Source organism: Phacochoerus africanus, chromosome 10 (assembly GCF_016906955.1).
Source record: "Phacochoerus africanus isolate WHEZ1 chromosome 10, ROS_Pafr_v1, whole genome shotgun sequence".
In the NCBI taxonomy this organism is placed as follows: domain Eukaryota; kingdom Metazoa; phylum Chordata; class Mammalia; order Artiodactyla; family Suidae; genus Phacochoerus; species Phacochoerus africanus.
Genome location: NC_062553.1, coordinates 69,617,874 through 69,633,637, shown reverse-complemented (window position 1 = coordinate 69,633,637; position 15,764 = coordinate 69,617,874). Strand labels below are relative to the sequence as shown.

Genomic DNA, 15,764 nt, shown 5'->3' with positions numbered 1-15,764 from the left:
ATGTAAAAGTTTTAATTTCAATTTGCTTTAAGGAAATGCCTCCAGTTTTCTGTTATTTTTAGGTCTTTCAAAATGAGCTAAAGAATAAAATGAATGGACCAACTATCCTTCTTTTTTTTCTTGAGGATGGACTCCTGACTGTAGTTGATTCTTTTTTAAAAAAAAATTAATTTTATCAGCATATAGTTGATTTACAGTGTTGTATTATGGCAAAGTGAATCAGTCATACATATAAATATATCCATTCTTTTTTTCCATATGGGTTATTACAAACTATTGAGTAGATTTTCCTGTGCTATAGATTCTCAGTAATCCTCTATTTTATACAGTAGTGTGTATATGTAGTTGATTCTTATTTTCATTGCAGAGCAGAGACGGCTAAAGAAGACAGACATTCCGCTACTGCACAGACTCCTACAGGGACCTTCCAAAAAGAATGCTCGCATTTTCCTCATGGACAAAGATGCAGAAGAAATTAGCAGTGATGTATGGATACCATTGCTCTGAAGCTGTCTTTGCCCCCTCCTGACTCAGCACCTCTCACATAAATGCTCTCCTTCTTTTGTTTGTTTGCTTTTCCTTTCAGGTGGCTCAGTATATTAACTTTCATTTTTCTCTCCTGGAATCCATCCTTCAAAGACTAAATGAAGAGGAGAAAAGAGAGATTCAAAGAACAATAACAAAGTAAGTTAAGAACTAGCAACGCTGAACGCTTTGTCCTTTAATAGACTCAATGTACAAAATGTGTCCAATCTTTAATACTTTTTTCCTCCTCATTTTCAGATTCAGGACAGAAAAGGCTATCATCCTGAAGTATCTTCAAAGTAAACGGGTAATAAAAACAGAGACAACAGTTTAGTAGTACAGGTCCCTGTTGCTAAAACACTTCAACAAAATTAGAAGGGTGTTACTATTTGAGTGCATAAATTCTATATTTGTATTCATACAAATATATGTGAACTGGAATCTGCAGAAAACTGAATGTCAAAACAGCTTGTCTCTCTTTGAAGTGATGAGGTGAACTTGGGTTCACAGTTGAAAGGAAAGGAACTTGAATTTAGCTTCAGTAACTGAAATAAGCTCGGATACTATGTATTCCAAATGGTTGTTATGGTAAAGTGCTCAATGAACTCGAATTTAAATATCTTCAGATATCATGTAGCTTTATATGTCTTTGAGCTTCAGCTGTCAAGAGAACTGAAATATCATCAACCAACTCTCAGAAATGATTCGGAAGTAAAAGCTGCCAGCTCCTGAAATAAAAAAGCAGCACATTATTACCCACCAAAGAGTTTGATGGTTTATGGTGTTTCACAGTGCCTTGAAAACTCCAGCCTCTTCATAAAATCTAGGGCTATCTTTATATGGGTAGGTGACTGTGGGCTATCTGTAACATCAGAACTGTCTATTCTCAGGGATGGAAAAGATTATGGACTCTGTTAAGAAATCCGAAGTGTAATTTTCTCAACCTGAGCCCTTCTCCTCCCCACTCTGTTTTACTGATGACTTTCAAAACTGTTATTAAGCTTTTTAAAAAGTCAATTGAACTAGTTTTCTTTATTTTTTCAAAAAAAATACCACAGAGATTTAATGTATTTTATCAGCCAGGATAAAACTTGGTCCATAATAACCATTTGCTGCTGAATGAATATGGAAGATAATGCAAATCTATGGTAGCTGAAGTGGGACAGGGAATCTGTAGCTCTGCCCTTTTTCTCCAAAGTACTCATTCTACAGGATAACACTCAGAAAACTTCAAGTCTGCTTAACCACTGAAAATGCCACAAGTATCATTGATGATTTTATTTATGAGCTCTATATTAAAATAGAGTTGTATGCAGCTTTTCTCCACTCTACTACTCCTTCTCATCAACATTGGATTAAATTGTTTGATTGCATTATACATACCATGAGATAAGGGATCTACAGTGTGTGTACATATATCATGTAGTAAACTTGGTAACTACATAAACAAAATATGAAAAATGTTTAAGACAAAGGTATTACTTCTCAGTATCATCTGATCCTAAACAGGATGAAAGTAAAAATGTACTATAACCTTTTCAGACCTAGGAAATATCCTTTATTCAATAAAACAGAGGCTTGCATCTTTATCTGTTCATCTCTCAGTTAATAACAAAATTTCATTTCACTAAAGTAAAGCAAATGTAATGGTTAAAATTCAGTATATTTATTTAAAGTTGTATCAAGTATCTGCCATAAACATGACAAAAAGTTCATCTTGAACATATCAAAATCTACAAAGTTCATAAGAAAGATACCAAGCTTGGATAGAAGAAAAAAAGCATGAAAAGTAAAATCACAGAAGAAGAAAAGCAAATGGCTACTAAATATGTGAAAAAAAATTGTATCATAATAGTGATCAGTTGTATTAGTCTGTGTCTAATTAAGAGACAGAAACCACATGGTCATTTAAACAGAGAAAGTTTAATATAAATAATTATTTAGCTGTGATGATAGGAGGACAACTATAAAAAGAGAGAACCCTAAGGTGTACCCCAAAGGCTAAGAAGAATACCATAAAGGAAAAGCTTGAAGTGAAGAGTTCAGAATTCACTTGAGAAGGTGTGTTTGCAGCCCTTTGGATGGAGGACATGGCCTCTGGGTTCCCAGGACACAAGAGGGCCACAGTCATAGGGCAAACAGGAACAACCCCCTGGGGTGTGGAGCAAGTGGCAGGTTTGCGGAGGGGCTTGGGGCTTCTCTGCAGGCATAAGGCCACATCGCATAATGTCTCTGTCCAGAGGTCTGCAGGAAACAAAGTCTGGGGGCACAGGCAAGCTGAGGCTGAAGAGTAGCCACACAGATGGAGTCAGGGGCACTGCTGCCATGCCACTAGGACTGGAAGCTGCAGGGGCTGTGAGCACTGAGTTGAGAAGGTATGGAGAGTAATGACTTAAGCTAGGACACAGGCCTGTACTGGCTTCAGGCTGTGCCACCACAAACCAAATCAAAAGCTGGAAAAGGGGATGGGGGAACAAATGCTAAAGCAAGCAACTAGCTTGCTTTACTAACTAGGACCTTACAGGCAACTAGCACTGGAGAAACCACTCTGGGCAAAACTGTGGAGGAAGAAAGCTTCCCTGAGCCTGACCAACCAGCCCCTGAGGAATCCTGTAAAACCAACTTCCTCCTACAGTGTTTCTCCAGCGCCCTCTACTGACAAAATATGACATCTGTAAGCTGCAAAGGAAACAAATTTAAAAGCTCCCATTATCGGTTTTCCCAGAGCCATCAGCAAAGAATCAATTTGGAACACAGAGGCGATAAAATAACTGGCATGGCAACAAAACACAAATGAAAGTGAAATATCCTTTTTGGTCTATTAAAAAATTAAGAAGGTATAATATTAAATACTCAACAGATTACAGTGTGATAGGAACTTAAATTGCTGATAAAAATACAAATAGATATAATGTTCCTTGAAAGCAATTTTGGTAGTAAGTTCATCCTATAATTGTAGGATCTTATGTTGGAAATATTCAGATGTATAAAGACACTATGTAAACAAGATCATTATTTGTTGTGATAAAAGGAAGCAAATAGTCTAATGTCGAAAAATAGAAAAGATTAAAGAAGGAAAGAAACATTTACCCATAGCATGTTATGAAGCACTTAGGATTGTTTTCAAACAAATTTTAATTATAAGTTATTTCTCCTCTGTAGCTAGATAAGAATATACACTAAAATGTTTTAAAATGTATTACCCATAAGATATATAGATATATGTTTATATATGTATGTGTACTATTTGTACATACACATTATAAACCAAAACAACATGTCAAATGTGGTTATGCCTGGTTTGTAGAATTATGTGTGATTTATATTTTTTGTATTTTTCTATACTTATTAAATATTCTACAATGAACATGTATTACTTTTTAAACAAGGAAATAGAAAATTTTTTATTAAAAAGTTACCCACAAAAAAAAATTAGCAAGTACATGCAAGCATAGAGTTCTACGAGATGAAAAAAAAATTTTTAATATTCAAAGGAGACATTAACATCACTACTGTGGTAGTTTTAAAATATATCTATGGGGAGTTCCCACTGTGGCTCAGTGGTAACGAACCCAACTAGAATCCATGAGGACGCAGGTTTGATCCCTGGCCTCACTCAGTAGATTAAGGACCCAGTGTTGCCATGAGCTGTGGTGTAGGTCACAGATGCAACTTGGATCTGACATTGCTGTGGCTGTGGTGTAGGCCAGGATCTGCAGCTCCGATTTGAACCCTAGCCTGGTAACTTCCATATGTAGACATGTGGCCTTAAAAAGCAAATAAAATAAATAAAATAAAATAAAATGTATCTATAAAGTCTTTGATACTCCTCCTCTCAAGAGATGGAGCCTAATCCTTCTCACTTTGCCAAAGGGCTGGGCTTAGTGACTTAATTCTAAGGAACAAAGGAAAGCAGAAGTGATGTGTGTGGACTCTGGAGGTTAAGTCATAAAAGTCACTGTAGCATCCTCCTTGCTTGTTCTCTTGGTTTGCTTGCTCTGGGGGAAACCAACTGCCATGTTCAGAGCAGCCCAGGGGAAAGGCTTATAATGACAGGGACTGAGAATTTCTGCCAAAAGCCAACAAGGAACTGAGGCTCCTGTCCACAGCCACGTGAGTGAGTCATCTGCCAGCCCTGGTCAAGCCTTCAGATGACTGCAGCACTGTCTAATAGTTTGACGACAATTTCATGAGAGACCCTGGGCCAGAAAACCCAGCTAAACCACTCCTGGATTCCTGATCCTCAGAAAATGTGTGAGATAAGAAATGTATATTATAGTATGCTGCTACATTTCAGGATAATTTGCTATATAGCAATAAATAAGATATAATTTCTGAGACAAAAATCCATTCCTTTCAGTCATCTTTGCATAATATAAAAAAATAAACTTTTGTCATAAAACCATTTATTGTTTGGGTGGTCAAAGTATTTCATTACCAGTTATATATTAGTTCAAATTCAATTCTAGGTAATATGCTCTATTTATTAGGGATAGAGGACCTGTCCCATTCATCTTTGTATACTTTGCCATTCTTATTATTGTATACTGTATATGGGATGTGCTCAATAAAAATCGGCTGAATAAAGGACTGAATGAATTAATGAATGAATAAAAGAATGAGCAAATAAATGATCTGAAATGTTTTTTAAATTCCTTGTATACATGCCTCCTTTTTCGCAAATTTGATCCAGTAGCCAAAGAAATAAGGAATCTTTTCTATATGGTTTTCACCAATATGGTGGTGTATTTTATTATCTTTCAGCTGTGTGAAATATTCATTTAGGCAGCATTACTATGGAAATTTGTTTAGGGCTGTTCAGATTGACTTCAAGAGCTGAAGGGGAGGAGTTCCCACCATGGCTCAGCAGTAACAAACCCTACTGGTATCCATGAGAACATGGGTTCAATCCCTGGCTTTAGGTTCACTCTCTGGCCTCGTTCAGTGTGTTAAGGATCTGGAGTGCAGCTACGATTGGACCCCCAGCCTAGGAACTTCCATATGCTACAGGAGGTGAAGGGGAAAGTCCATTTGCAAAGCAGTTGATGAGGTCAAAAAGATGGCACGATATCTATTATACTGAGATATCTACATGAGCAAGGAAGGAAAAGAATAGGATGCAATTCAATAGGACAAACCCTTCAACAGCATCCATTTTTCTTTTAATAATGGCTAACCTATTAGCCATTTGAAATTGTTCATATTTGACCTAAATAAGCAGCAATTTCATATTGTTCAAATTAACAGCATTTACCATTTGCTAAGCACTATTTTATGTGCCTTACATACATCAGCTCATTTAATGTTCTTTACACTCCCATGAGAAAATTAGTCTTTCAACCTGATTTTAAAGATGAAAACAGTGAACCATGGAGAAGTCAGGAGATTTACTAAGCTCTTTAGCAACAGATCGAGGTAGGGTTTGAAACTTACAGCTCCAGAATCCACACTCTTAATTAACCTCTAAAATATATGCCCTCATCCTAAACTACAAACCCTCAAATGGCATTCTTTGTGTCTTCATTTGTAAAATAAGAATAATAATACCTTCTTCATTAGGCAATTGTAGGAGTTACAGGAATAACAGGTTTAAAGGCTGACCTTTTGCACATAAGAAATGTGTGATAAATATTAGCTATTGTTATAAATAAGCTGCAGGATGTCCCCACCTGGCATTGTAACCTAGGCTTTCACTAAGTCTTACCACCCACAAATATTTCATTCTTGTCTCAAAACCCACCCAAATGAATCCTTCACCATTCAGGTGCACACTCTACTACATCTATCTGTTGAAACCATGCCATTTTCTAGCTGTTGACCAGATCACTTCTGTCGTGAGCTTTCCTGGTCACTGTGACAGTATGTGATCTCAATTCCCTGTGTTCCACATTATCAGTTAGCCCTGCTCTTGTGACACTGGAAATGCAAAATCTCCCCATTCTTATCATTCCGTATGTGTTTATATCTTGAATAAATTCATTAGCGATCGGATCATAGCATATTCATATTATCCCCTGCAGCATCTAGCACAGTGTATTGAACACAATAGATACTTAAAGTGTTCACTGGATTTAATTTGCAAATGTATATGAACAGGTTGAAATTACTGGAGTGAGGGAAAACTGAAATCAAGAGCCCTATAATCGACTAAGCATGTTCTCCAATCAAAAAATACTCCAAGCAGTATATCACTGCTTCCTAAACATCACTGCTAATTTTTACTTCATTAAACACAGAAAAGATCTGGAAAAGTAAGTCCAAATAATAAGCTCTTTGTGTCATTTATGCCAGAATTTCCAGGGAAAAGACTACTATTACGAATCAATGCTGAAAACTCAAGTTAAACTAAATACTTCAGGACTCCTTGGTGACAATGTCAATATCACATATCAAGGGGAAAGGTGAAAGAAGATATAGTTATGATGGTAACTGTATTATAAAACACATTTCTTTCAGCTCATCAATAACCATTTTCAGCAGTGATGTAGACAGAAAATCCAGGTAGCACTTGGGGTCTTTTTCACTCCAGAAACCCAGTGGTCAGGTCCCAGGTTCATGGAGAGCCCATTGCATCCACCCGAGGCTTTCAAAAGGCCCCTTCGCTCATGTTTCTATCGCTGTTTCTGAGATGTAGAAAGCTTATGAGGAGAAAGGAGGAAGGAAAGTGGGTATGAGAGTTACAATAAGTGGATTTCTGTGCTGGAGAGGAAAGGAGATATGTAGTGCAGACTGGTTAGTGTTCTTGAGTAACTGTGAATAGCTGAAAAATGATGTTGATTCTCAGTTTGAACATTAGCCATGCATTTCATTTTTGCTGGGAAAAAAAAAAAACCGTAATTCAGCAAGGATACTACATTGACATCTTCTGAGGTCAATTAGCTTCCCAAAAGAGACTGGCACTTTTTGATCAGTTTGGACCCCTAAAAAAAAGCAAACAAGCACATCGGTGAGAAGGAGAAAACACCTAAACAGCTCTGATCCCCAAGAGAAAAACCTTGATTTCCCTGTTGCACATCTGAGAGGGGTTCTGATATGCTCGCCTCTCAAGGTCTTAGAATTGCTCACAGGCCTAGTCCCTTAGCTTAAGGACTTAATTAACTGCAATACCTTAATTAAGGTATTAACTGCAAGACCCTAATTAACTGCAATCCAGTTTCAGGACCCCATATTTGGAATAAATAAAAATTTGCTTTCTCCTCACAAAAATCAGAAACATCATAGTTGCACATCAGCTTCTCCTTACTTTTAAAAACAGCTCTGGGGTAATCCCAAGCCGAGTCACTACATATTCAGGTATAAGAACTCAAGAGGAACAAAGCCATTTAAGGCTGATCAGACACCTCTACATCCTTCATATTTACTGATATAGACCTTGATATCAAGTCCAAAAGTTTTCCCCAAATTGTACCTGTATAGTCTTTATTCAAATAAAAATCATTTGTAGAAGCCCAAATAGATAAAAGTTAAATACCTGGCTAAGTCAGAATGGGATCCCTGGAGCTCCATGCTAAGATATGTGCACACACATGCGTGCGCACACACACACACACCTGGGAGGTAGATGACTTACACAACTAAGAGCCTCTAGAATCCTGTAAAATGGGTAGAAGTCTAGTGATTTAGTTCTTCTTCAAACAGCACCACACCTAAATCGTCTAGAAAGACTGAAATCTATTTAGGCTTGTTTTTAAAAACACTTCTGTAGTTTAAGTTATCCTAGGAGTTCCCATTGTGGCTCAGCAGTAGTGAACCCAACTAGTATCCATGAGGATGCGGGTTCGATCCCTGGCCTCCCACAGTGGATTAAGGATCTGGCATTGCTGTGAGCTGTGAGGTAGGTTGCAGATGAGGCTGGATTGCAGATGAGGCTAGTTGCAGATGAGGTAGGTTGCAGATCCCACATTGCTGTAGCTGTAGTGTAGGCCAGTGGCTACGGCTCCAATTTGACCCCTAGCCTAGGAATTTCATATGCCCCAGGTGCAGCCCTAAAAAAAAGGAAAAAAAAAATAAGGCATCCTACTTCCTTGGTAACTCATGACTGTTTAAATCAACGTTCATAGGAAAATTTCCCACAAGATTAACCTCAGGACCCTCATATTTAATCTTGTTCAGTATCTTCTAGCCTAACAACAGGAGAGGAAGTCAAATTTCTCCATCAATCCCCTCTGATCCCATCGATTCCATTGCTCTAGGTAAATTTCTAATCTGTTATGTAACGAGTCCTGAGGGGGAAAAAATTTCTGGTAAAGGTAAGGCAGAAGGAAGGCATCTGAGAAAACTACTCTAATAAGAAGCAATGCCCTGTATAAAGTAAGAAGTGAGGATAACGCCACATCTGGAGAGAAGACCCAAGCAAGATTTTGAAATGGAAAGCATGGACTCATATGATGGAATGCAGAGAAGAGAGGGACGAAAGAGGAGCTGTATTCCTCACACTGACACCAAATTAGCCACTCTTTGATTTCCTATAATCCCAGACATGTTGGGAGACTGCGAACCTCTCACCTATCCTAAGACTTTGGAATAAATATTCCTAGTTTATTTCTCCACATCCTGTGACATGCTTTTCAATCCTTTTTCCATTCTAGATACTTCAGGACATAGCAATTTGCCAGCATCCTTTTAAGATGTGGCATCTTTCATCTCTTTTGAAATTCCAATTCGGTAACAGTAAAAATATACAAAGAGTATAAATCTTATTGATACTAAGAAGAAAAAGAAGCTTACCATCAATATGAGATATTTATGAACTTTTAAAAAAATAAAGCCCATTGGTATGATATTAATCTACATACCAAAATGCAAAGACAGCAGTTGAAGAGATATACCAGCAGTAAAAGACCAGAAAGTCATTGATGTCTGAGGTGCTTTGGGTCTTATCTGCTACTCAGACTATTTTGAAACTTCCTAAAGATTCCTAAAGTCAGTATTATCCTTTTATATAGAGGAAATAATATTTAAACATGCAAGGACATCCCCCCAAAAAAATTTAACTCTTGGGTGCCCATTCTGAAAAAAAAAAAATGTATACATAGTTAAGAATGTAGTTCAGCAAAACTTAATTTTGAGCCCAAGAAAAAACTCAAAATGGGATTTTAGAAATAGTCAATGTTACCCAGGATTACACTAAAAAGAAACTCCAGGACTTCCCATCAAGGCTCAGTGGAAACTGCATCTGACTAGGATCCATGAGGACACAGGTTCGATCCCTGGCCTCACTCAGTGGGTTAAGGATCCAGCGTTGCCGTGAGTTGTAGTGTAGGTTGCAGACGTGGCTCGGATTTGGCATTGCTGTGGCTGTGGTGTAGGCCTGCAGTTACAGCTCCAATTCAACGCCTAAACTAGGAATCTCCGTATGTCGCAGGTGCAGCTCTAAAAAGAAAAAAAAAAAAAAAAAAAAAAAAGCAAAGCTATGTTTACCACTATGAATCAATCAGAGAAATAAATAGATGCAAACTGAAAGATTAAGTCAGAGGACTTTTCAAATATACCTTTAAGATGATAGAGTATTCTATTACAAAACCTGTATGATTAAGTACCTTATATATATGTGTGGTGTGATGAATGCAGATGCTTTATTTGCCAATATGGAAAAAGAAAATTAGAAAATCTCAAAAAAGTATGACATCCTAGGAAATCATAATCCAAATATGTAAAACTATATAAATGTGGCATGTTTTCTGCAGTTGATAGTAGATAAGAGACTTCACTTAATCTTGACACAGTTTGAGGGGTACAGAGTAAGTCATTTACAGGATAGTATTCCAAACAAACACGCTATTGAATATACTATTCAATGGTTGCCAGTTTTTAGCATCAACCTGTTGACAAGGCATATAAGATAAACACGTCCAAAGCAGGATGAATAAACCTAGACAGTATAGAAGTAATGGTATAACTTTAAAAAGAAAAGCTGGCAGAGAAATCAAAGTTTAGATGTATTAATTATATTTTGGAAAGTCACTAGATGCTGACTGAAGTAGAAGGACAAAGAAATAGAATGTAATAACCAATAAAATAACTAAAAATACTTTACCTTAAAAAAAAAACTGAGAAAGAGTCTGTGGGTAGCACTGTTGAAGTTAGCTGAAGTACGCTATATTCTTTGAGTGACAATAGCACTTTAATAAAATACCATTAAAATAATGATGGTAATCACTAGAAGTACAAAAGAACCAAAATTGTTTACCTTTTGGGAATGGGAAATGTACTCCACTCATCTGTTTGAACTTTTGCCATGTTCATGTATTGCTTACATAATTTTCAAAACTTGTGTAATACATCCTAAGAAACTAAGCACAGTATCCCAAAATGACCTGAGACATATGAATGAGATATTACGTTGCTTAATCTGATGGTTGTTTTTAATTCAGAAACACATCCCAGGGTCACAGTAGCTTTGGCAGAAGATCCAACAAGTTGTACAACCTAGGCTATTTAAACCAGCAGGTCTTTTCACAAGAGTTTGCATTAAGTGATCTAAAAGCAGAACTTTGCTTTTTTATTGTTAAATTTAATGTATTATTTTCAAACTACCATGTCAACCTGCCCAGATTTCTGCTAATTCTTGTTAACTTTTTTCCATGTTATATTCCGTTGGTTAATAGATAAGTATCTCAGGCTATAATTATCATTTCCCCACTGACCTGGAGGAGAGAATTTTTTTGGCTGCCCTGTGGTGTACGGAGTTCCCAGGCCAGAGATCGGATCCCAGACACAGTTGTAACCTATGCCACAGCTGAGGCAACACCAGATCCTTAACCCACTGAGCTGGACTGCGGATCAAACTTGTGTCCCAGTGTTCCAGAGAAACTGCTGATCCTCTTCTGCCACAGCAGGAACTCCTTTTTATTTCTCTCTTACTCTTACCAACATTCCAACATTAACTTTGGTTCACTTTTTTTTTCCTTTAGAATATTCCTGCATTCTGGTTTACTTCTCAAAATATGTCTTCCATCTTGCCTAAAAGTGTTTTATCTTTCCAATAGCCATAGCTAGAAAGGCAATCTTCAAACCTGCCCACTTTCTCTTTAAACATGCAGAAGGGTTCACATACTTGACTATTCTAACCTCAGAAAAGAAAACAAAGAAAATGTCTGTAGGTCCCTGCAGCAGTTAGCCTGACTTGAAACATCTACAGACGCTAATTGGCTGAGCTTCTTCATCTCTGGGATCTTGGTTCCATGGAGATTCCCAAAGCCATTAGGTATAATTTTTTTGCACTACAGTCAAACCCAGATTTTTTCCACAAACATAGATGCACAAAGACACCAATTCTTGATAAGATTCCAAAATATTCCATCATATATTCCTATATTTTTTACTAAGCCTATTCTATATAATATTAGGTATTTTTTTTAATGTTCCAGTTTTACCTATATATTTGATGACCCTAAATTCTTTTACTTTCTTTCATAAATAAGTTATTTTTCAATCATTTCCTTATTTCTATTACTGTCCTTGGTTCTACCTTCTCATTGAGAGTTAGATATGGGGGGAGTTCCCGTTGTGGCTCAGTGGTTAACGAATCCAACTGGGAACCGTGGGGTTGCAGGTTTGATCCCTGGCCTTGCTCAGTGAGTTGAGGATCTGGCCTTGCCGTGAGCTGTGGTGTTGGTCTCAGACACAGCTCGGATCTAGCGGTTGTTGTGGCTGTGGCTTTGGCTGGCGGCTACATTTCCAATTGGACCCCTAGCCTGGGAACCTCCATATGCTGCAGGAGTGGCCCTAGAAAAGGCAAAAAGCAAAAAAAAAAAAAGAGTTAGATATAGAAAAATGATTGGGAGAGTAGTGGCAACTGTTTAGGATTATCTGTTTTGCCTTAGGAAAGTGGTTCTTAAAGTGGTCTCCAAGCCAGAAGCCTCAGCATCAGAACTTGTTAGAAATAAAAATTACTGGGAGTTCCCGTTATGGTGCAGTGGTTAACAAATCCGACTAGGAACCATGAGATTGAGGGTTCGATCCCTGCCCTTGCTCAGTGGGTTAACGATCCGGCGTTGCTGTGAGCTGTGGTGTAGGTCGCAGACACGGCTCGGATCCCACGTTGCTGTGGCTGTGGTGTAGGCCGGTGGCTACAGCTCCGATTAGACCCCTAGCCTGGGAACCTCCATATGCCGTGGGAGCGGCCCAAGAAATGGCAAAAAAAAAGACAAAAAAAGAAAGAAAAATTACCAGACCCCACCTTAGATCTATTGACTCAGAACCCCTGTGGTGGAAAACACTGATTGTGTTTTAATAAGTCTTCCAAGTGATGCTGATACAGGAAAATTTCAGAAGCACCACCTTAGGAAAATTATACAAAGGTAAACGTGCTCAAACTTCAGAGATGATACATAATTACATATAATAAGCATTTTAATCTGAAAACACTAATTTTAATTAACATTTTCATTAACACAATATATTCTTCAGAGAGCTCCTCCTTCCTTCTTTAGGGAAATCTTAAAAGGAGGGAAGCAGAAACCATGTGTGTGTTTCAATTATTAAGTGGAAGATTGCTGTTGGGCCAAAAGTGTGGGAAAAAACACACAGAAATCTCTCTATTGATGAAAGTGTTCAAGTAAGAAGTATCCACTCAAGAACAAGAATACTTCAAGGAAACTCCCTCAGGAATTCTCAGGCACAGGCAAAACTGTTTATCTCGTAGATATGGGGTTGTTATTCAGGTAGAGCTGTGTTTTCTGAATGTTTATCAAAAGTAAAAAGGCTTTATAATAAATAAATGGACCCTCGTATAGATGACTATCTTCATTTTTCGTATCAGCTAGTCTGAGAGTCAGCAAAGCTTTTTTGTGAATGGCCAGATACCAAATATTTGGGGCTTTGCAGTTCATACAGTCTGTCACAGCTCCTCAATTCTGTTATGGTAAAAAGTAGCCATAGATGACATATAAATAAATGGGCAGGGCTGTGTGCCAACACAACCTATTTACATGAACAGAGAGTGGAGCTGTTAGCTAGAGGACTGTAGTTTTGCCTACCTTTGACTACACTATAGTTATATAAGTTTTACCATAAGCACATTGGAGTTCCCATCTCGGGACTCAGTGGAAATGAATCCGACTAGGATCCATGAGGATGCAGGGTCCATCCCTGGCCTCACTCAGTGGGTTGGGGATCTGATGTTGCCATAAGCCTGTTAGAAATAAAATTTTCCTGTATCAGCATCACTTGGAAGACTTATTAAAACAAAATCAGTGTTTTCCACCACAGGGGTTCTGATTCAATAGATCTAGGGTTGGATCTGGTAATTTTTATTTCTAACAAGTTCTGGTACAGGCTGCAGATGTGGCTCGGATCCCATGTTGCTGTGGCTGTGGCTCTGATTCGATCCCTAGCCTGGGAACTTCCATATGCGGCAAGTGCGGCCCTAAAAAGCTAAATACATACATACATACATACATATGTACAGTTTGGCTGAAAAAGTAGAAAAGAGCCACCAAAGGCAATTAAGGCACTCATGGAAATTGTTATCTATGAAAACGTTTTCCTGGGCCATTGCTAAACCCCAGTTCTACCTAGCCCCAGCATGTTTTTTGACTTTAAGGGCTGCTTCATTTTATTTTTTTAACCACTTGCATTCCTCTACTCAGATACAATTACCTACTGCATCCGAGTTTCTGCTTTTCAAGTCATGTCCTGAGAGAGTGGTCCATCCCAGGTCCCTCCATGAATTTACATGAATTTTCTGTGCCAAGGACTGATGGTGGGATTACCATGACATTTATGTCACATAAGTTTAGAAATTTAAGTCACACAACTTTATCATCTTATGAAAAATCATTTGCTTATTAACGATACGCAATTAGATTAATTACAGAAAATAATCTCCTGGTAATCAATGTGGTGTGTCTGCACAGATAAACTTTTTTTCCTGGTCATTTTTCTTCTATTTTTCAACTGCTAGTCTAATGATCTGCCACTGAGAAAATGAAATCCTTTTCACCTTGTTTCCTAACTAAGTCCCAAACTACATTCGGTGACTCTCTCTGATTGTCAGAAGAGAGAGTCAGAAATTTCTAGAACAAAGCTCCCATTTGCCCAGACAGGTCTTTAAACTGTTATTTCTTCAGAAATTCCCTGTATTTCCAAGGACACCACATCTCTACAATGATCAAGGTCTGTAACTCCTCCTTCTTCCTCCCATCCCCAGTCCTAAACATCTCAGTTCGTCTCTATTCATGTCAAACATGCCTACTTCCCCCAAAGGGACATAAGTATCAACATATCTTAAGCACAACTATAGTCAGTTACTCCAGTCCACCTAGACTCTGATTGTCTCCTCATCCATTTATGACTGGAATGGAGAAACGATTTTTTTTTTTTTTTACTTTTATAAGCCCTAAGAGAGCTAAGAGAACAGACAAGGAAACATGGGTACCTCTTCTTGGAAACACATTTCACTTTTCTCTGCTTGGCAGCACCTCTCCACCAGATGAGCAAAATCCACAATAATTGACTGGAACTTCATCTCGGCTGCATGTGGTTTCTGTTTCACAAGGTGGCTGAGGAACCTGAATCAAAAATGAGTGGCAAAGGGAGCTCCCGTCATGACTCAGCGGTAACAAACCCGACTGGTATCCATGAGGACACAGGTTCGATCCTTGGCCTCATTCAGTGGGTTGGGGATCCAGCATTGCCTTGAGCTGCGGTGTAGTTCACAGATGTGGCTCGGATCCTGTGTTTCTGTGGCTGTGGCATAGGCCAGCAGCTACAGCTCTGATTCGACCCCTAGCCTGGGAACTTCCATATGCTGCATGTGTGGCCCTAAAAAGCAAAAAAAAAAAAAAGAGAGAGAGAGAGAGAGAAAGAGAGAGAGAGAGAGAAAGAAAGAAAGAAAAAAATGAGTGAAAATACAGACACTCCCTGAGTGTGCACACCACTCATACCTTTGTATAGCTCTCACTCTTCAGTTTAAAGGCTCTGAAAATGCTCTGATGTCTTCATAGTTTTCACAATGACCATCTCCATCTTCACGTTTTAGTCAACATATCAAGAATATCTCATCAGATAATTATTATATAAATTTAATTATCTTTATGTGATTATTACTAGGGTACATTTTTCCATTTTCATTGCATTGGATGGTTAATAGGTTATAAAGTAAATTAGCTTTTCCTATAACATTTTGTTATATACAATATTGATTCTAAACAATTAACTTCCCAATGAATATTACACACCTGGAAGTTTGAGGACTTCTTAGATGTTATTAACAATAAAACCAATACTCTAATTTA

General features: G+C 38.0%; 2 protein-coding genes across 3 annotated transcripts in view; one reads left to right on the top strand and one right to left on the bottom strand.

Moving 5' to 3' along the window:
* The window catches only part of RASSF6 (Ras association domain family member 6), a 55,590-nt gene extending 53,613 nt beyond the window's left edge, over window positions 1-1,977 (top strand). For both annotated transcript variants that reach the window (XM_047799180.1, XM_047799181.1), the window contains exons 9-11: window positions 368-486; window positions 587-684; window positions 784-1,977. In XM_047799180.1, the coding sequence (XP_047655136.1) occupies window positions 368-486; window positions 587-684; window positions 784-859 (293 nt within the window). In that variant the 3' untranslated portion in view covers window positions 860-1,977. The remainder of the gene's footprint in view (window positions 1-367; window positions 487-586; window positions 685-783) is intronic.
* Window positions 1,978-12,756: 10,779 nt separating this feature from the next.
* The window catches only part of LOC125137443 (alpha-fetoprotein-like), a 32,544-nt gene continuing 29,536 nt past the window's right edge, over window positions 12,757-15,764 (bottom strand). The window contains exons 13-14 of the mRNA XM_047798127.1: window positions 14,906-15,038; window positions 12,757-12,807 (exon numbers count right to left, since the gene is read on the bottom strand). Of these exons, the coding sequence (XP_047654083.1) occupies window positions 12,757-12,807; window positions 14,906-15,038 (184 nt within the window). The remainder of the gene's footprint in view (window positions 12,808-14,905; window positions 15,039-15,764) is intronic.